We start from the raw sequence: 22687 nt of genomic DNA, 5'->3' as shown, positions 1-22687 counted from the left end.
TGGTAGAGACAAGGGGGAGACAGAGAGAGATAGGCTGGGGGAGACAGGGTAAAGAGATTAAGAAAGTGAGAGACTAATGGGGCCATGGTGTGTGACTTGAGAGAGTGAATAAGAGGGAAACTGGTGGGAAAAAACAAGAAATTGAAAGGATTGGGGGGAAAGGAAAGAGGGAACACACCCTCCCTAGCTCCTCAATGGTGAGACTCTCTGCAACTGTGTATTCTGGTTTTGTGGTTCTTGGTATAAGAAATGTTGGCCATACTGATGTTGGACAACCTGATTGTCTATCTGAATGAGGACAATTTTGTTGGCCAACCGATCTCTGAAAGTCTTTACAGAGTACAGAATTCTGACTCAAAGATCCTGAGTGGCCTGAGTTTACTGTGATCGAAGAGTACAGTGGGCCTTATATGGAGATGTGCCAAGGGAGTGATGTGTAATATTGATGCCATGAAGTCCAACAACCTCAGCATGTCCATGCTAATGCCTGCTGTCTGTGTTTTATCTCTCCCACTGTGGATGTCTGTGTGATGATCCTTTCTTGTGGATCTCTAATAGAGTGCCTATAAATTCCAATTAAGATGGGATGTGGGATAATTATTGATGATGCCTAGCAACTCCTGCACCTGGATAGTTTTGCTCATTGATTCTATGGCATTTCCTTGAAATGTGCTCTTGTTCAGCCTATCATCCAGGTAGGAAATATGTGCACTCTCAATTTATGTAGAGGCACCATAACCACTGGAAGGCATTATGGGGCGGATTTTCAGAGCCCTGCTCGCGTAAATCCGCCCAAAACCGGGCGGATTTACGCGAGCAGGGCCCTGCGCGCCGGGAAGCCTATTTTACATAGGCCTCCCGGCGCGCGCAGAGCCCCGGGACTCGCGTAAGTCCCGGGGTTCTCCGAGGGGGGCGTGTCGGGGGGCGGGCCCGGTCGTCGCGGCGTTTCGGGGGCGTGTCGGCAGCGTTTTGGGGGCGGGTACGGGGGCGTGGCTACGGCCCGGGGCGGTCCGGGGGCATGGCCGCGCCCTCCGTACCCGCCCCCAGGTCGCAGCCCGGCGCGCAGGAGGCCCGCTGGCGCGCGGGGATTTACGCCTCCCAGAGGGAGGCGTAAATCCCCCAACAAAGGTAAGGGGGGGGTGTAGACAGGGCCGGGCGGGTGGGTTAGGTAGAGGAAGGGAGGGGAAGGTGAGGGGAGGGTGTTAGAGGATTCCCTCCGAGGCCGCTCCGATTTCGGAGCGGCCTCGGAGGGAACGGGGGTAGGCTGCGCGGCTCGGCGCGCGCCGGCTATACAAAATGATAGCCTTGCGCGCGCCGATCCAGGTTTTTTAGTAGATACGCGCGGCTCCGCGCGTATCTACTAAAATCCAGCGTACTTTTGTTTGCGCCTGGAGCGCAAACAAAAGTAGGCTATTCGCGCGCCTTTTAAAATCCACCCCTTTGTGAATATATGTGGTGTTAACACTAGGCCGAAGGACAATAGATATTATTGGAGGTGGTGATTCCTTACTACAAAACTGAGATAATTTCTGTAACCTTTTCCCAGCAAAAGAATCAAGGTGCCAGGAAAACTATCTTAAGCTTTTCCTTTACCAGGAATTTGTTCAAAGCCCTCAGGTTTAGGATGGAATGAAGTCCCCCTGTTTTCTATGAAATTATGAAGTACTTGGAATAAAATCCTCACCCTCCTTCCCCTGGTGGAACAGGTTCATCCTCATTGGTCTCTAAGAGGGAGGAGAATTCCTTTTGCAGCAATTCCTGATGATGAGAAGCAAACCATGAGCTTCATGGATGGTAATTTGGCAATGTTTCCAATATATGTTATCCTTTTTTGAGAAAAAAGGAAAACATTCTGACACTGTTCTACAGCAACACTTAGTGGCTAGTTCAATAACACATGTGGTCTAGATACTAGATGGAGCCTTAAGCAAGAAGAATACCCATGATCACTGAAGAAGGAAAGAGAATGCATGCAGAATACAGTAGGTTGAACACAATGAAGTTCCAAATCTTAGCATCTCTGTTTTGGGACCACTACTTCAGCTTAACAATGAGTAGGGTCAGGACATGTTCAAGTACCCTGAAAGTACGAGGCTAGAAATCTGCCAGGCAAGAAAAGGTTTCACATGTGCTATACATTATGAACTTTACTTTTGCCTGCAAAAGTATCAGCCTGCAGCCTGAACACACATCAATGCAAATGTTTTATTGTTTAGTTTCGGTCTCAAGTTTCTTTTTGAAGACAGACATGCTATGGTGCATGGAAATTAGACAAAATAATGAACCACTCAACAAAGTATTTGAATATCACATGTACATTTTGCATAAGGTATTCCTCTGAATGCACATAGTACAGTATCCTAACAATTTTCTTAAATAGTCGTGAATATTGCATGATTCCCTTCCAAACTACCTACCTTTAAGAATAAAACTTGTGATTCATGCTCCTTGTTAGTTCAGCTTCAGTACCAAGTAAAGGTAGTTTTATATACACCAGTTAGACATGAAGATATAGATTATGATTATCTGGAGACTAAATCTGGAGCACCTTTATTTCCTTACGATATTTTACCAGGGTCTGGATTCAAACCTATAAATACTTTATTTTTTAAGTTTTCTTACTACTCAACTCATTTTTTCTTCACAGGATTCTATAATTTCCCATCTAAAAGAAAATGAAATACAAAAATTACAAATCAAAACTAAAGACAGAGCAAGTAAAACGTATGGACAATTCAATGGCATATATTGTAGAAATTTTCAAAAACTACTAAACACAGGTAAAGTGTGCTTACACATGTAAAGCCCAGTTTTAAGCATGAAAATGCTTTTGAAAATCAGGCCCATACTGAGCAGGCATCAACCCCTCATTTGCCTGCAGTTACACAAATCTGAAAGATTGCCTTTTTTTTTTTTTTTTTAAAGCAAAGCAGTCAGTCACTGTGCAAAGAAAACAATTACATACCTAGTATTGATTCCATAAATAACTATCTGTCAAGTATTGACGCCTAAATAACTATCTGTCAAACAGTTTGACGAGGGGGGGTGAGTATTTTCTACCACACACCACCAAAAATGTCAGTTCATTTCCCTCTTCTGAATGCCATGTCTGAATGCCATGCTGCTGTGTGGCAGGCCCAGAAGGTAAAAGATTTGCTAAATGATTCATGCATTCCAAGGGCTCTTTTTCCCAGAATTTATCTGACTATAAGCAGTTGTGTCTTATATGAATGCAAATTTTCAGTACTTGGAACACAGTTATAGCAAGCAAATTAAGGTCAAGCACATTTTCACAGCATGAAATTATATTTTCTTGGTGAGCTCCAAAAGAACAGCTAATGGAGACCTTTACATCTGCTACTTCATATGGATTCTAATTAAATCTTGTTTATCAAAAATTCCTACCGCTATCAATTGCTTTTCAATGCAAGCCACAGGAAATGTACCTTTTTGTAGACATCCGCTCTGCCTTTAGAATATGGCAAGAGTAGCAGAACACACCTCCCAGCCTGTAATTTTTTTTTTTTGCTCAGCTTTGTAAAATGAATAACCTCAAATTGTTTTTCTCCTTGAAAATATACTAGGGATTAGTAAAGTTAATAAAGCAAATCTCATCTGAACATGATCATACAAAATCAAGTGTTTCTGGTACAAGTAGCAGTTGTTATTGAAGCTCCAGGAGGTAAACTCATGAACAATGTCAAGAAATATATTTTCACAAAAAGGGTAGTGGATGCCTGGAATGCCCTTCCCAGAGGAGATGGTAAAGACAAAAATGGAGACAGAGTTTAAAAAAAAAAAAGGTACAGGATACACACAGAGGATCCCTAGTGGCAAGAGAATGAACTGAAACCACTGAGATAACCTGTGGCAACTTTTCTGCATGGGGAAAGCCAGCAGAGAGCAGCAGTTACAACCCAAAGAAGAAGGCAAAAAGCTAACCTGCACGAAGAAGCACTGTTACGCGCCCTGCCCGGGACTGCTCACCTCCGGACTGCTCACCTCCGGATACCTGGGCCAAGTTCCAGCGCTGCCTCCCTCGCGGTCCTAGCTAGCTCAGCGAGGCCATGGAGTCCCGCGGTGACGACTGCCGGGCCTCCTACGATGCGCCAGGCCTCTCGCTTCAATCCGGTGCCATCAGCCTGCCTAACCACGCCCCCAGGTGCATGCGCACAGACCAGCCGCACTGAAGTAGGAACCAGGGCGGGGCCTAGCTCCGCGGCGCGCCCTGATTGAACCCCCGATATAAGGAAGTGATTGCCTTCACTTCCTTGCCTTGGCAATCGGGTCGGTTTGTTCCTGAGATTGTCACTGCGTGTTCCTGCTTGCTTGTTCCTAGTCTGTTCCAGGATCCTTCGTTCCAGTTCTATTCCGGTTGTTCCTGATTCCTAGTCCTGCTTGTTCCTCTGCTCGTCTCCCTGGTCTTACCTTGGACTGCCTTCTGGTAAAGACCTCAGCTTGTTCCTGACCTGCCTGCCACCTGCCAAAGACCTCAGCTTGTTCCTTGTCGTAGATCTGCTCCTCCAGAGGGGAGGAGCTAGCAATCTGTTTGTAAATCTGCTGCTCGGAGTTAGCAATCTGTTTTCGGGCTCCTCCTGTAGGGGGAGGAGTTAGTAGTCTGATATGGATCTCCTCCTGGAGAGGGAGGAGTTAACAATCTGTTATCAATCCTTGCTGCTAGGAGTAACGATCTGTTATAAGTCCGCCAAAGAGTTAGCAATCTGTTATGGATCACCCTGCCAAAGGAAAGAGCTAACAATTGTAATACTCCGTAGACGGAATTAATGATCTGTGGTGGGTTGGCTTCCCACAGAGTGGCAGCCGTATAATACCTCTCTAGTAGTGTAAGGAATGACACTTGAGGTAAATTGGTGAATCCCTGAGTAGCCAGCAGTCCGTTGTACTCCGTAGATGGAGTTAGTGATCCGTCTTGGGTTGGCTCCCCACAGAGTGGCAGTCTGTTATGATACGGCTCTAGTAGTGTAAAGAATGAACACTTTAATGTAAATTGGTGAATCCTTGGGCCGATAGCAGATGACCGCGCCCCCAGGAGGATATCCTGAGAGGGACCACCAGCTAGGCTGGAGTATGGAGACAACACAGATAGTTCTTTATTAGACAGGAAGTAGAACCACCAGAGGTGGCAGTAGTGAGCTGTTGTGCCCGGCAGGGCTGAAGTCCCTCAGATACTGGAATTGCGGTCTCTGGGTTGCTGAGCTGTAGAGAGAGACTATAGGTAGTGAGTAGACAGGGTATGCTGGATACATAACCAGTAGTAGATGGTACACTCACAATTGTAGATATCTGTAATGGCTTCTATGCAACAGAGTCTTCAGTATATTCAGGAACAGGAGCCATAGGCAAATGCTGTTTCCTATATGCAGTCTGGAATGAGAATTCACAATATCTGTGTCTGAGATAGCTTATAGAATAGAAGGGAGTCTTTGGAGGGTTTTAGGAACATAGGCCCTCATGGAGCGAGTACCGGTTCCTATCTGCAATCTATAATAATAGTGCACAAGATATAGGTATATAATAGCTTCTGATATAGAAGAGAGTTGAGAAGGGATTTAGGAACATGGGCCCTCGTGGAGCGAGTACTGGTTCCTAACTGCAATCTACAATAATGACTCACGATCTCCGTACCTGCGATAACGTCTTAGACAGAAGGGAGTCTTCGGAGATTAGGAACAGAAGCTCTCGTGGAGCGAGTACCGGTTCCTATCTGTAATAGAACTCACTGTGTTCACGTCTGCGATCACTTCCAGGTAGTAAGGAGTTTTCTGAGCATTCAGGGATGTAGGCCCTCGTGGAGCGAGTACCGGATCCCATCTTAGCAATCTGAAATCAAGAAGAGAGAGCGGGGCCCCCGAGGAGTGGGTACCCCTAGGTAAGGTTCTGGAGGCAGAGCAGCGGAGAAAGAATTCCCCTTGCTAACTCGATTCGTAGTAGCAAGCAAAGACCTTTTAAGGTGGAAGCGGATGACATCACTACGGGGGGATGCCCCCGAGGTTCGCACCCTTGCCGGTACAAACTCTGGAGCGCTCGTGCGCCCTTACGTCATCAGGAACATGGCGGATCCGCAGCGTCAGGCCAGCCCAGGGATTCCAGGAAGTACGGCGAGGAGAAGCCGCGGCAGCATCTGTCTGTCAGACCCGAAGGGAGTCGCTACTAAGGTAGAGAGGGTGGAGCGAGGGCGAGAACAGGCACGAATGCAACATTCCTGACCTGCCTGCCTGCCAAAGACCTCAGCTTGCTCCTGACCTGCCTGCCTGCCTGCCTCCTGCCAAAGACCTCAGCTTGTTCCTGACCTGCCTGCCTGCCGCCTGCCAAAGACCTCAGCTTGTTCCTGTCCTGCCTGCCTGCCTGCCAAGGACCTCAGCTTGTTCCCAACCTGCCTGCCTGCCTGCTGCCTGCCAAAGACCTCAGCCTGTTCCTGACCTGCCTGCCTGCCTGCCGCCTGCCAAAGACTTCAGCTTGTTCCCAACCTGCCTGCCTGCCGGCTGCCAAAGACCTCAGCCTGTTCCTGACCTGCCTGCCTGCCTGCCACCTGCCAAAGACCTCAGCTTGTTCTAGAACCCGTTGGACCTCTGGCTCTTGACTCTTGCTTCGTTGACCACTCCTCGGACTGATACCTGGACTTGACTGTGCTTGCCTGACCACATCTTAGTTCCTGGTGCTGTTCCTCGCCTTGTCTTCTCCATCCCTGTTCTGGTTCTCTCTGCTGCCTCCTGTCTTCAGTCTCGAACCCTACAGCACTCCCCTAGTTCCTGTGGGCACATTGGACTTCCATTTCTCTTGGAGACCCTGCGAGGCCCACCTATGTCCAAGCAGCCCGGGTCCTTACGGGCTCCTCCCAGGGGGACCTCGAGCTTCCAGTGGTGAAGCTCGACTCTGCCTCTGTCTCCCTCTATATGAGGCCTACCTAGTCACTCGAGGTGAGGTTTAGGTATTAGTGTAGGGGTTAGGGGCCACTTTGACATTCAAAGTGAAACGTACGACAAGAACCGTGCTCTCTTGTGAAGATTTGATGACTTTTGGAGTGAGGAAACTCACCCAAAGATGAGATTTGTGCAATGTTCTCTCAACCTAGCTTGATGTTACCCAGGTAGAGAGTCCATTAGCTAGGCTGAGAGAACACTGCACAAATCTCATCTTTGGATGAGTTTCCTCACTCCGAAGGTCATCAAATCTTCACAAGAGAGCACTGTTCTGTTCGTACGTCTCACTTTGAATGTCAAAGTGGCCCCTAACCCCTACACTAATACCTAAACCTCACCTCGAGTGACTAGGTGGGCCTCCTATAGAGGTATAAATACTTACCTAGTATGAGGGCATTATGGTTAGTCTCTCTCTCCAGCAGCTTAAAATGGTCCCATCCCCCCCCAGTGATTGCATGTAGGAAATTGCATATAATATAATGCAAAACCAGGAAATGTATGCAGATGAGGGACTCCTACCACACTTCACAGCAAAATAATATGGGAAAAAATAGTTATCATGCCTTTATGTCGGATCACAGCTATTATCAGGCCTTCTCTCAAACAGCCCTGCCAGGCCAATAAAATAGCTTTTCTTACCTGCCATCTCTTTCTAAAGCTACAGTAGTAGGAAGTCTACTAGTAATGGGATACTGGCTGCTTCAGGCTGCTCCACAACAACAATAACTGGCAAGAGAGATTCAAACACCTCCCAGTGAAGTTCCTGCATCTGAGCCAGAGCCGCTAGCCCTGCATTCAACAAGCATTTAATACCCAAACACAAGAAAGCACTTCATCTTCCACCTCCATCAACATCTGTGAACTGTATTTATATTTGATTTGAATTGTATTGTTATTTTGATGATGTTTAGTTCTTAGCTTTTATTTTAATTCTCATTTAACTGTTCTTATTTTATTTTTATTCTATTTTTATATTGTGTATGTAGCAGTAGGTGAACCGTTTTGACCAATTTATTGAAAACGTGGTATACAAACAATTTTAAATGAATAAATAAATGTCATGCAGGAAGGCATGCCTGCGGTACAGGATGCACATCTTTCATCCACGAACCACATTGCTGGGCATGCCAAAGGAGCATGTGGTTACCAGATATCGACTCAGTATTCAGGCTATAATGGAATTATATCAAGAACTCAGAGAAGATCTGAATCCAGTCACAGAAAGGTCCCATGCTATACTGGGTCTCACCAAATAAATATGTGCCATGCATTTTATGGCATCTGGCTCCTTCCAAACAACAGTCAGGTCATCAGGGGAATGTCCTAAATCTCTTTTTCCCACTGTCTGGACTAGGTCATAACAATTGTATGTGGCCACATTAATCGGTACATAGCATTCCCTCGAGAAAGGCAAGATTTGCTGGAATTGAAGAGAGGGTTTTATGACATTGCCAACTTTCCTAATATTCTGGGAGCTAATGACTGCACTCATGTAGCCATTATCCCACACCGTGGTAGGAAAAGATCACTGCAACAGAACTCTCTTCCACTCCATCAATGTGCAAGTGGCTTATGACACTCAAATGCTCATCCTCGACGTGGTTGCCATGTACCCAGGAGCGCACATGATTCCTTTATACTTAGGTAATCTGTCCTGTTTGAAGATTTTGAAGATGGCTTCTACAGTGACAGTTGGCTTGTAGGTAAGAGAACTGCTTCTTTCTATAATCCTTTTCCAGCTATGTGTTTATAGCAAACGGCACTGACATGGGGGGCTGTCGGGGATGTGACTGCATTGGTTACATGACAAGTGGCTTGTACAGTTATATCTACAAGCCAGAGTGCCAGGGCCCAGCTTTCTACCTCCATGCTGGAGAGACCTGCTAGTGTTGCGTGCCCAAACAACGCACTTGCCGCAAAATTCTTTATGGGACCAGGCACTATAGACTTTCTACTTGTTTATTTTAAGCAAGTGGCTGTTCAAATCCTCCCTTTTGGAACTGTTCAAATGTCACTTGTCAACCACAACCTTTTTGCATCCAAAGTGCAGGGACTCCCAGGTCAGGTGTGCCCTCTTAGTGTTCTGTCAGCCAGGATGTCAGCCACAGTTTGTCTTGAACATCACATGGGTTAAACAGAAGCTGGGGGCTATGCCTTTGGGCCCTATTATAGTCACTGTGTCATGTCACACAAATGTGTATCAATCACACAACAAAACCCACTCACACCAACTGGTGTATTCTAGTCCACACCAATGTCAACAACCAAAAATAACCTGTGTACTAGTTAGAGAGCTAACATAACACCCAAAAACGCCAAACCGATTGTAAACCAATTTTTGTAAGACCCTCTATTCACGAGCAGCCATATTATGTGTTCAACTCGTTGCTCATAGGGGTCACTATTACTTTTAATCATTCGAAACAATCAATTTTTGTTATCTTTTTCAAAAAAAATTTTTTAAAAAGTTACTCAACCAAATTTTGATAATCAAAAATGCAACGGATACTTATCCGCACTGAAAAGGTCCCAGGTAACCCGACATGGCCATGTTTCGGACCGCTGTCCTGCTTCAGGGGAAGGAAAGGAAACCAATTCAGATCCTTGTAGCCTTGTAGAAATCTTCTTCTTGCGGCGTCTTTATTCTGTGCCGATCAATTTTTTCGCGCAGGCTGCATTTCAGCCCGCTGTATTTCAAACAATGGCGACCCAACGGAAGCTGTTTATACGAGTCACAGTGCTTGGTGCCACCCCTTCCGGTGACGAATGGAAGTTCCCTCTCACGTCCTCGCATCCAAGCGCTGTCAATTTAATTATAATTTCTCGATCTGTACCGAAAACCCAATACTGCAAAAAACCGGGGAAGGTAGCTGCCCGGGGGAGTTTCAACAACAGTAACCGCTATCACATGCTATAATGCTAATAACTAAAAAGCGGTAGCTCCCGGTACATACTGGTCACTGTCTCGTGCTATCGGGATAGCACGAGAACACATAATATGGCTGCTCGTGAATAGAGGGTCTTACAAAAATTGGTTTACAATCGGTTTGGCGTTTTTGGGTGTTATGTTAGCTCTCTAACTAGTACACACAAATGTGTATGTCAGGATGACCTACTGCAGAAAAGCCAGGAACATACACAATCATACAACCAGGCTGATGTCTTTCTGCAATGACATGTGTAGTAGCTGTGATGTACATCTTCAATGTTAGAGGATTGCTAGCAACGGGTAGTGATAGCTTAGTTATGAGTGGCATGGACACATTGTGTAGGAACCCCACATGCAGTTTTCCATTCAGGAAGATCAGCATAAGCAAGTGCTACTGCCTTCATATAGTGTCACTATAAAAGGCAGCAAGGACCTTGGGTTTGGAAAGAGTCTTTTAAGGCACATGCCAAGCTAGAGCTTAACTTCTAGTATCTTATAACATGCTGTGGGTTGGCACTGATAGCACAAAGTCACAGTGGAGTGAATGATACAGCTGTTCTCTCTTTGCCACAAGAGATTTGGGATATGGTTGCAGAACCTGGCTTCTCACACCCGTTGCTATACCCAACACGCCAGAGGAGGTGAGATACAATGAAGCCTTATGTTCTACCTGCTCTGTCATCGTACGCACCTTTGGAGTAGTCAAAAGTAGATTTCACTGTTTGGATAAAACAGAGGGAGCTTTAATGTACACCCCACCCAGAGTCACTGAGATAGTGCTGTTCTGCTGTGTATTCCATAATCTGGCTCTATGGCATGGGATCCTAGCAGATGTTGTTCCAGATCTACCCAAAAATCCCTCATGTCCCCCTCCCCCCCCCCCCCCCCCCCCGGCAGAAGCCGGGAAGACCACACAGACTGGCAGCCAGCTTCGCAAAGCATCATACAGTGCTACTTTGCCTGCTAGTCCTCATCTAGTCCTTTCCCTTCCATGGAAGACAGCCTAGCAGAGTGCTACTAGCTGGTCCCATCTCTATCTTTCTTTCCCTCACAGGTCCTCTGTCTGGCTCAGTGTGTAACAGAAAACACTTAGGTCGCATTAGGCTACATCATGATAATGGAGCAAAAGTTTGCAATAGACAGTAGATGACAAAAGATGACACAAATAAACCTGGACACCAAAGAGATATTGTTGGCCTAATGTAATCAGACTGATTGTCAATCCAAAAGAGTCATGTCTCACCATAGCCTTCATGTAGGACTGCCAACACAGTATACACTGTTTGCTCTAGCTTGCGCCTTCTTGCTTGACTCAGCTAAGCTTTGGACCCTGTCCTAGCCCTCACGTGTTGACGAGTTAGTTGCATAGATATGATGGAACTTCTGCAGGGCCTGGGACTTAGAGCCAAGTGCTCTAGAAGTCTGAGAAAGTGCAAGTAGCTCAGCTTCTTAAAGGCACAGCTTGAAGATATGAGTTGACACTTAGAATCTTCCAGCACAGGCTCGACATGTTACAGCCTGATTCCCCACATGTACATCAGAAGCATAGTGTCATAAGGGCCTGAAAGACACACGTGTCAGCACTACCTTATTCTGAGGCAGTGCTGACATCTGAATGCTCATCTAACAGGCCTTTACTTACAGCCTTTTGGGAAGCACATGTCCAACATATACCTATCTCCTCTCTGTCAACTTCTGATGAAACTGGATCTTCCACATTTCATTTACGCAGATGTTGTACAGATCCTTATCCCCATCAACGATTCCCTACCTAACGCTTTAAAAATTTGGGATGCGGCCCTTATAGAAATAAAAAAACTACTTACTGAGAATTTCCTAGCAATCAACACTATGAAGACAGAGCTCCTCATCATCTCACCTCATAATAACATTGCCGCTAATCCTACTCTACCTTCACCATTGGACTCCCTCAATTTACAGCAAGTCCGCAGCCTTGGCGTCATCATAGATAATCACTTCTCCTTAAAGAATTTCATCTCAGCCACAATCAAAAACGGTTTCTTCAAGCTACATACTCTAAGAAGAATTAAACCGTTTCTACATCCACATGACTTCCGGACAGTATTACAAGCTACAATATTGTCAAAACTGGACTACTGTAATGCTGTACTACTAGGTCTCCCCAAAAACACAATACAACCACTACAGATGCTACAAAATGCTGCAGCACGCCTACTCACTAACTCTCACCGCCATGAACACATTACACCTGTTCTCATGTTCCTTCACTGGCTTCCTGTAGCATCTAGAATATTATTCAAAGTTCTCTCCCTCATACATAAATCGATCCATAACCAAGATATGCAATGGTTCTCAAATCATTTTATTTTCCGCACATCAAACAGACCAATAAGAAAAATGCACCAAGCCAAACTCACCTCTTCTACAATTAAACACATCAAGCATGTCTCTACAAGAGACCGCGCATTCACTATTGCCGGGACCAACATCTGGAACAAAATGCCCACCGACCTACGTCTCGAACCCTGCCATAAGAAGTTTAAGCAAAACCTCAAAACATGGCTGTTCGAACAAGCTTACACTCAATGATCCTCTCCTCTACTGAAATACTGATTAATATTCCTGTTCTCACTGATTCATTGCTACACGCCGATTTTATACTTCTCACTGCTAATTTTGACTTTTTGGTCTCTGAACTTCCATTTATTATTTGACTTGCCTTTAACTAAGGATCATGATTACCATTGGTTTATTGTATTTGCTTTTATTTTGTTGGTATTTTTTTATATATATCATGTCTATGTTATTTCAATTGCTCTGTGAAGCCTGTTGCTGAATTATTGTTTATTGTAAACCGAGGTGATGTTTTTAACGTGCCGCGGTATATAAAAAATCACTAAATAAATAAAATAAATAAATAACTCACTAACTCTTCTAGCACATTACCCCAATACTCAAAGAACTCCACTGGCTCCCCATCGCATCCCGAATTCTCTTCAAAATTCTAACCATAGTGCACAAGTCCATCCACTCGCACAATTCCAATTGGTTGGATGAACCCTTTCGTCCTATACGCACTGAACGACCCACTCGCACTATCAACAAAGGCACCCTCTCCATTCCCCCTTTGAAAAAAGCCCACCTCTCCTCTACTAGGGACCGTGCACTATCCATTGCAGGCCCTAAACAATGGAACGCCCTCCCTACCACTCTCAGGCTAGAGCCATGTTACGCCAAGTTCAGAAAAAAACTTAAAACATGGCTCTTCCGACAAGCCTACCCTGATTAAGTACACCGACTTCTGCAAGTATCTTGCCTACGCCTTGTATATTCCTGTAAATAGTCCGTTGCAGTTTTTATTTATTGCTTTAATTCCTCCACCTCCTGCTCTTTGTATACTCCTCCTTGTTCGCCCTCCCTGTTCATTGTAATTTCTACCTTTAAAGTTACATTGTAAACCGGTATGATGTATGCATACTAATACCGGTATATAAAAGTTTTTAAATAAATAAATAAATAAATAAATGTAATAGCTACTAGGAAGAGAACTTTCCATGTAAGAAATGTAACATTACAGGAATCTATGGGCTCAAAGGGAGAACGCATGAACCTTGCTAGTACTACATTCTGTGACTGGTAGCTGCAAAGAGGGTTTCAGTTGAATTAAACCTCTCATAAACCTACTGACAAGGGGTTGCGCTGATATCAGGGCATCCCCTATTCCCTTGTGGTAAGCTGAGATAGCACTCAGGTGTACCCTTACCAACAAAGTCTGGAGACCAGAGTCTGAAAGATGACAGAGATTGTAAGGGATAGGGTCTGAGAAGGCACAACCTGTCCTGGTCCCGAGTTATGAGAGTGGGTGCTGAGCCCAGGCTAATTGGTTCTCTGATCGAGAGGTCGAGAAGAATGGGAAACCATACTTGTCGAGGCCAATAAGGGGCTATGAGTATCATTGACCCCTTGTCCTGTTGTAGCTTCATTAGAGTTTTTGCTATGAGCAGTATCGGGGGATATGCATATAAGAGGCCTGAGTTCTAGGGACGAGCAAAGGCGTCCATGGCTAACTGGTTTTTCTGCTTGTATAGGGAGCAGAATCTGTCCACTTTGTGATTCAGTTCGGATGCAAAGAGGTCTAGTGTTGGTTGACCCCAATGTTGAAAGATTCTGGTCGTTACCGCTGGATCCAGGGACCACTCGTGGGGATGAAACTGACAACTGAGGCGATCTGCAACCACGTTGTGTATGCCTGCTAGATAAGTGGTCCGGAGAAACATGGAATGTGTTAGGGCCCAATCCCAAATCTGCACGGCTTCTTGGCAAAGGAGATATGAACTGGTACCTCCCTGTTTGTTCAGGTACCACATGACAAATGTGTTGTCTGTTTGTATGAGAACAGTCTTGTGTGAAAGGCAGTCCTTGAACACATATAGAGCATAACGTATAGCTCGAAGTTCCAGGAAGTTTATTTGAAATGTTGTTTCAAGACTTGTCCAAGAACCTTGAGTCTGAAGATTGTCCATATGTGCTCCCCAACCTAAGGTGGATGCATCTGTGGTTAAGGTTACTTGCGGAACTGGTTGCTGGAAGGGTAGGCCTGCTAGTTGTTCGTGTTTGTCCACCAGAGGAGAGATGAACGTAACTGGTAGGTTATTTGAATTGGAGATGACAGTGGTTGAAAGGCTTGGATCCTCTGTGATTTCAAAGTCCATTGCGTTATGGCTAATCTGGCCATAGGAGTGACGTGGACCGTGGAAGCCATATAGCCCAGCAGTGTCAGGAAGCTGAAGCTGCTTGCTGTGCCTACAGAGATGCATCTAGCCTGGAGAGTGTGTCTGCGTGGTCGGTTGGCAGGAAGGTCTTTGATACGGTGGTATCCAACTCTGCTCCGATGAACTGTAGGAGGCGAGATAGGTTCAGGTGGGATTTTTGGTAGTTCATGAGAAATCCCAACAAGTGAAGCAGATTGATAGTGAGCTTGAGAGTGTCGAGAGCTCCTTGTTTGGATTGGCTCTTGATGAGCCAGTCATCCAGATAAGGAAAGACGTGTATGCTTCTCTTGCGTAGATGGACCGCAGCTACTGCTAGACATTTTGTGAATACACGGGGTGCAGAGGCCAGTCTGAAAGGCAGGACCCGGTATTGAAAGTGTTGACGTCCCACTAGGAAAAGCAGGTACTTGCGGTGAGGTGGGAATATTGGAATGTGAGTGTAAGCGTCTTGAAGATCCAAAGAACAGAGCCAATCTCCTGTTTGGAGAAGGGGAAGCATGGTGCCTAAGGACACCATCCTGAATTTTTCTTTTCGTAGAAATTTGTTGAGATTTTGAAGGTCTAAGATCTTACTCTAATTCTTACTCTAATTCTTTCCCCAGTTATATTAACCTTGTTGTTATGTAACTTTATTGCACTTGTTAATGTTCCGTTTTTTTGTTCACACCCCCTTGTTATATGTAAACCGGCATGATGTGATTTTTAATCACGAATGCCGGTATAGAAAAACTCTAAATAAATAAAATAAATAAAGATGGGGCGGAGGCCTCCTGTTTCCTTTGGAATGAGAAAATAGCAGGAGTAGAATCCTCTGCCCTGCTGAGGTCAGGGAACAGGTTTCACAGCCCTGGCACTCAGGAGTGTGGATAATTCTGTTTCTAGAAGAGTGGTATGATCTTTGTGTATCCAGAGGGAGTTTGGTGGAGAATCTCTGGGTACCATGAGAAAATCCAGATGGTAACCTTATGTTATAATGGATAGTACCCATTGATCTGTGGTAATGTTTGTCCAATTGGGTAGAAAATAAGAGACCTGGCCTCTTTGGGTTTCTGGAGAGGCTGCTGTTCTCTGGGAGTATTTCAAAACCCAGATGCTTGGCCTGTCTGAAGGGAAGGCTGAGGTCTGGATGATTTTGGTTGCCTGAGATAACCTCTTTGGGATGGCCTTGTTGTCCTACCACGAGGAGCTGGTGGATAATACCTTCGTGGTCGATAGAATGGCTTTCTTGTATCTTTCCTGGATGGGCATCTTTCAGAAGATGGAGTTTCTGCAGTAATGGAGAGTTGGCGCAGAGTTTTGTTATGATTATTGTGTCCGTCGATCTCACATGGCTTTGACCTCTGTGCCTCACCTTTCTTCCTTCTCTCTCCTCAAGCCTTGGGAAGATGGCTGCTGCCGCGTCTTCATGCCGCTCTCTCCAGCGTCCCCGGAATGGCAACGACGACGGGGTTCGCCATGGATTTCCTGAGGGCCTTCTAGGGTACGCGCGCGCACGCCACCCACGTCTTTATCCGTGTCATGGCGGGAACCTCGGGGGCATCCCCTCTGAGTGACATCACGACATCTGGGTATTTAGCCTGCCCTTCGTTTGCTAACAAACTAAGTTAACAAGGATTTGGACTGCCTCCGGCTAAGCTGCTCTGCCGCAAGAAAGCCTTCTTTCTGCCCTTCGGGGAAATTCATCTCTAACCTGGGTACCTGCTCCTCAGGGGCCCTTATGCTCTCTTACAGGTACCTATTTGGGATATTGGGTACTCGCTCCTTGAGGGCCTGCTCTTCCTACTCTGGTGCCTTACTACCTACTTCTGTCTGCCAGGATCTTCATTAATACAGCTATCTACTTCAGTAACTAACTTTATCAGTCTGTCTCATCTCCAGCTTCAGCGCTCAGAGTCTACATCTGGGACTTTCCTCTACTACCCAGTGCTGCCTACCATCTACTCGAGTGTGGGACTGGTGTCCTCTGCTGAGGAACCCTGGGCTGCTTCTACTAAGTTGCCTCACTGCTGCCCCTCCTGGGCAGTACCACCGAGCTGTATAATAAATACAAATTCTCTGTGTTTGCGTGTATAGAGTCTAGCTTAGTACTGCGGCTCCTCACGGGGCTCCTCCCCGAGGGCGTGACCATCACCGCAATACCCAAGAATCCACTCCAACACCTCAAAACCATAACAATGATCTTTCAGCTGCGCAATTACATCTTGCAACTTTTCTCCAAACAAGTTTTCACCAGTGCAAGGAAGGTCAGCTAATTTTTCTTGGACCTCAGGCCTGAGGTTGGATGCCTTCAAACATGCTCATCTTCTAGCACTAATGCCAGTCGCTGCCATTCTGGAGGATGTCTCGAATGAGACGTAGGATGCACGTACCTCGTGCTTCCCAGCTTCAAGGCTTTTGTGTAAGATGGAACTGAAGGTTTCTTGATGCTGTTGTGAAAGAGTCTCTGATAATTCTTGAATCTGCTTCCACAAATTTCTCTGGTATTGCGTCATGTATAATTGGCAATTCTTGATAAGAGCATGGAATCTTGGAACATTTTACGCCCTAAATTGTCCAAGAATTTTTGCTCTTTCCCAGGTGTAGATGAATGAGGATGAATCCTCTTTGATCTTTTTTTGCACAAACTCTACCACAACAGATTAATGTGGGAGCTGAGGCTTTTGGAAACCAGGTATGTGTTGCACCAAATATGTGGCATCTATCCTTCTGTTTACTGGTGGAACAGTGCAGGGATGCTCCCAAAGGCGATGTTGGAGGTCAACTAGCACTTCATGTACTGGTATGGCGACTATCTCTTTGGGAGCATCAACAAATTGAAGGACATCTAAAGTCCTATGTCTTGTGTCCTCTTCTGTTAGTAATTGGAAAGGGATTGTTTCTGACATTTCCCTTACAACGTTGATAAGGAGAGGTCCTCAGGTGGTGATTTTCTCCTTTCCTCTGGTGGAGATGGGTTAGATAAGATATCCTCAGTAGAGGAATCAGTGTCTACATCCTCCCAGGTATCTGACAGGTGTGTGGACAAGGACGAAGGAGGAAGGGAGAATGGCATCGATGGATGTAAGGTTTTCGATGGATCCATCAATGGTTTCTGTTTATGCCTCGTTGGCATCGATGGCAATGGATGCGGCATCGACGGTATCGATGGAAGAATCAGTCGTCTCGATCCCGAGAGTCCTGATGGTCCTGGTATCGGCTGAGGCATCGATAGCTGTGGGTCAGAGTCGGTGCCTCCATCGTCCGAAGAGTCCGGAATCAGTATTGGGTCTTTCAGATGCTTGATCGGTTCCTTTGGCATCGATGGTGCAGGTTGCATCGGTAGGGCATCGATCAATGTATCAAGCTTAGTCAGCAGTGGTGTGAGAATCGATGGCTCCGGCATCGGTGGTAGTATAGGAACTGGCACCGGTGGATGTAACTCTTGGAGTGCATCGATGACTGCGTGGCGGATAAATCCGTCCAGTTCCTCCTGTATAGCTGATGAAGACAGAGCAGCTATAGGGGATGGCAGAGTAGGCAAAACTGGCTCCTCCACAGGTCCCTGTGGGGGCACAATACCTGGCACCAATATCAGTGGGGATTGCCTTGGACTTTAAGGCGTTGAGGGCATAGACGGCTCCTCTACCCTAGTCCTCTTCGGGGGCGGTTTGATAGCCATCGAACCCACTCCAGGATCAAATCCAGCACCAGGTATTGTTTCTCGTCGAAACCGGTGTCGATGTTTTTCTCGGTTCTCAGTTCTTTTTTCTAACACTGAAGCAGGCTTAGTTGACACTTTGATGGAGTCGGGGATGGTTGTCACTACTACCCTCATGTAGTCAGCGGGTTTTTATTATTACCTTCTTGGAAACCCCTGCCGGTGAAGATTGTGTCGATGTCGACGGAAGCAGCTGTATTTTAAACAGATGCTCCATCTTTTCTAGACGGGCCCGTCTGCCTTTTGATGTCATTTCGGTGCATTGAGGACATGAAGAAACATTATGTCCTGCGCCAAGGCATAGAACGCACTCGATGTGAGGATCAGTGATCGACATTGTGCAAGGGCAGTTTGGGCACTTTTTAAAACCGGTTGCCATAATGACAAAAATTAAGGCCGAACAGCCATCGACGGCCTTCGGGCACCGAGGAACGGTGAAAACGATATCGACCGCAAATAAGTATTTATTCACCGGTCGAAGAAAAATGAACTGAGAATTGAAGACCCCTATGAGGAGGTATTTTTCTGAGGAAAATTTATACTTTTTTCCCTGAGGAAATATGTGTGAGGAATCACACAGGGCTCCTAGCCGCGAGGCAAACTGCAGCGAGGAAAAATGAGACTGAAGGGAGACCCCTGTGGCTTGAGGGATAATGGCATGCTGGGCATGCTCAGTGGGCTCAGTGTGCCAGTCAAAAGTTTCTAGAAACTTTGACAGAAAGTTTTCCGTGATAGGGCTTCGTCCAGTGACATCACCCATATGTGAGGACTATCATCCTGCTTGTCCTGACTGTGATACAAGCCACAATTCTACCAAGGATTGACTATTGTAACGCACTACTACTGGGTCTCCCTAAAAGCACAATTCAACCCCTTCAAATGTTGCAGAATGCCGCTGCTCGGTTAATTACTAATACTCGACGGCATGAACATATTACTCCAGCACTCATGTTCCTACATTGGCTACCCGTATCATCTAGAATTACTTTTAAAGTTCTCTCACTCATCCACAAATCAATTCACAACCAAGAGATGCAATGGTTCTCTGATCAGTTCATTGTTCATAAGAACATAAGAACATAAGAAAATGCCATACTGGGTCAGACCAAGGGTCCATCAAGCCCAGCATCCTGTTTCCAACAGTGGCCAATCCAGGCCATGAGAACCTGGCAAGTACCCAAAAACTAAGTCTATTCCATGTAACCATTGCTAATGGCAGTGGCTATTCTCTAAGTGAACTTAATAGCAGGTAATGGACTTCTCCTCCAAGAACTTATCCAATCCTTTTTTAAACACAGCTATACTAACTGCACGAACCACATTCTCTGGCAACAAATTCCAGAGTTTAATTGTGCGTTGAGTAAAAAAGAACTTTCTCCGATTAGTTTTAAATGTGCCCCATGCTAACTTCATGGAGTGTCCCCTAGTCCTTCTACTATCCGAAAGAGTAAATAACCGATTCACATCTACCCGTTCTAGACCTCTCATGATTTTAAACACCTCTATCATATCCCCCCTCAGTCGTCTCTTCTCCAAGCTGAAAAGTCCTAACCTCTTTAGTCTTTCCTCATAGGGGAGTTGTTCCATTCCCCTTATCATTTTGGTAGCCCTTCTCTGTACCTTCTCCATCGCAATTATATCTTTTTTGAGATGCGGCGACCAGAATTGTACACAGTATTCAAGGTGCGGTCTCACCATGGAGCGATACAGAGGCATTATGACATTTTCCGTTTTATTCATCATTCCTTTTCTAATAATTCCCAACATTCTGTTTGCTTTTTTGACTGCCGCAGCACACTGAACCGACGATTTCAATGTGTTATCCACTATGACACCTAGATCTCTTTCTTGGGTTGTAGCACCTAATATGGAACCCAACATCGTGTAATTATAGCATGGGTTATTTTTCCCTATATGCATCACCTTGCACTTATCCACATTAAATTTCATCCGCCAACAGACCAATTAGAAACATTCACCAAGCGAAATTAACTGTCCATCCACTAAAACACATCAAACATGTGTCCACCAGAAACCGATCATTCTCCATAGCTGGAATAAAAATCTGGAATAACATGCCGTTGGACCTGCGGCTTGAATCCTGTCACAAAACTTTCAAACAAAACCTTAAAACTTGGTTGTTTGAACAAGCTTTCACACTATGAGTCTCGTCTAACCTTCAGCAATACCATATGATTCCTTACCTTCTCCAAGTTCTTATACTCGACATTAATATTTACTATCTGCAACTCCACACCCCCACATGGTTTATCAATTCAGGCTATTATATATAATGAGACGTTGGTTTGCCTCAGATAGATTATTTGCTCCTGCAAATACATGGTTACTAATATTCTATTGTTCGATATTTATGCATATTTTTTGAAACCCATGTTTTTCTGTAAAGCCTATTGCTATTAATTGTTTTACTGTTTATTTTATACTGTTACATGTAAAGCCTGTTGCTAAATTAATGCTTCACTGTAAACCAAGGTGATGTATTGCTATACGTACCGCGGTATAGAAGAACCTATAAATAAATAAATAAATAAATAAATTCAAGTATTAACCTCTCTTTGGCAAGGGCATAACTTGCATTATACCATCAGTTGAATTCAAGTATGGTTAAGTGCACCCCCGTAATAGATAGGACTCAGCTACATCTCAGGATTTGCAATATGATTTGAGAGGACTCATCTACATTTCAGGATTTACCACATGCATTCCAAAATCTGCCCGCAACCTGCGACTCTTACAACTATGCACTATATATTAGTAGTTATACTTCTAACTGTAAAAGTCTTTGGCCCCCTCACTAGTTATCTTGTTAAATCTATTATTGCAAATTATATGCTTTAGCATGGATATTTTTACACTTTTGTTTCCACAGGCACATAGTTTGTTCTATGGCCAAAGTGGTGCTGGTGTTTAGGGGCACGTTCTCATCTTCTTTTATTTGGCTACTCCACACCGTTGAGGGGCAGAGGTGATTTGATAGGCTTATAGGCCCATTACAAATGTGTGTATCTGGCACCAACATGCTTCTGTGATTACAGGTGCCTTACATTCTTTGTCACACCATTGGTACTGGCTTTCTTTCTTGTCAGTTAAATCCACTTTACATGGCAATTATTGTCTGATTTGGGGGATCATAGGACTGGCTTGCAGATGGGATTACTTTGCTTTTTTCCTTTGGTCAACTTGGGTCTGCTTCAATGGCAGTCTTCTGTTGGGGCCATTTGCTATGGATGGGTGGAAAAGATGCTATGCAGTGGTTGTGGATGTACTGTAGCCCTACTCATAGCCCAGCTCTTTGAGTTCAGCTCTCGCCTATACTTATTCCTACAGGCAATTTCAGGAGTGCTTCATTTGTGCCCTACTCAAGTAACTTGGGGGTGATGGGCAAGCCTTGAAGATTCTGGAGAAGCAACATATCCTAGGCCTTGCCACCATGCATTCACATGGATCTGGTTGTGTTATAACTAAGGACTGTGCTATTTCTGCAGCAATAGGACAAAATATTATATATTATCATTCCTGAATGGGGCATGCACAAAGGTCAGTACCAATCTGCAATATCCTCCGGTGGCTTAGGAGGAGCCAAGCCACTCGGCAGCAATACGCATTATCAACATTATGAAGGCTTTCCAAGTTGCTGATGATGATCTTAAGGCACTATTATTGATTTATGATAATGGCCACAGCTAGGCCTGTGGGATGCCCACAGCAAGTGAGGTGTCACTACCATGGGGTTTGTGATGGGGTTGATCACACCCTGGGGTGCTCAGCATGTGCAATGTTCGAAAGCTGACCAGGCAGAGAATGCCTTGCAATATGATATTCTAGTATACATTGCACTGGTGGGTGGAAGCGAGATGAGTTGCTTGTCTTCGGCTTTGTCAGCTGGGATTGACCTGTACACCACCATAAATTATGATGGCATGCTAAATGAATGATTTCTACTTTTTTACAGACCAGGGCCTCATTGCACCACAAAGAACTTCGTCAGTGATCAAGGACCAAAGTGCAGGATAACTTGTGAGGTGAGGCTTCAACAGCCTTGCATCCCCCATCGGCACTACACTGTTACAGCATGATTTTATAAAGTATATGTAAAATTGGGGTTAGGCTTTGATGACCTGGCGCTCCCAACAGTGTTACATTGCTATAACATGAGCGTATGGAGTATTTGACAAATGTAAATGCAGCTGGTGAGGGCATGGTTACCCTGAAGATTGAAATGGTTAGCAATTAGTAATTGATGTTTTGTAATTGAATGGCCATATGCAATTGAGCTGAATGAATTGACTTATGCTGCGGCCATAACCATTCAATAAAGGTCTTTTACAAATGCCACAGGTGCAGT

At 45.1% G+C, this 22687-nt stretch overlaps 1 protein-coding gene across 2 annotated transcripts in view; it reads right to left on the bottom strand.

Annotated features, from left to right (window-relative positions):
* The window catches only part of AIG1 (androgen induced 1), a 203317-nt gene that overhangs the window by 169318 nt on the left and 11312 nt on the right, over positions 1 to 22687 (bottom strand). Inside the window, exon 2 of one of the 2 annotated variants that reach the window (XM_029596512.1) lies at positions 2468 to 2665. The exons of the other annotated variant lie outside the window; for it this stretch is intronic. Within the exon in view, the coding sequence (XP_029452372.1) occupies positions 2642 to 2665 (24 nt within the window). The 3' untranslated portion in view covers positions 2468 to 2641. Of the gene's footprint in view, positions 1 to 2467; positions 2666 to 22687 lie in introns of those variants that run through there. 2 annotated transcript variants of the gene reach the window in all.

This window comes from Rhinatrema bivittatum, chromosome 3 (assembly GCF_901001135.1).
Source record: "Rhinatrema bivittatum chromosome 3, aRhiBiv1.1, whole genome shotgun sequence".
NCBI lineage: Eukaryota > Metazoa > Chordata > Amphibia > Gymnophiona > Rhinatrematidae > Rhinatrema > Rhinatrema bivittatum.
Note: the sequence above shows the minus strand (reverse complement) of the source record. Positions and strands in the feature narration are given on the sequence as shown.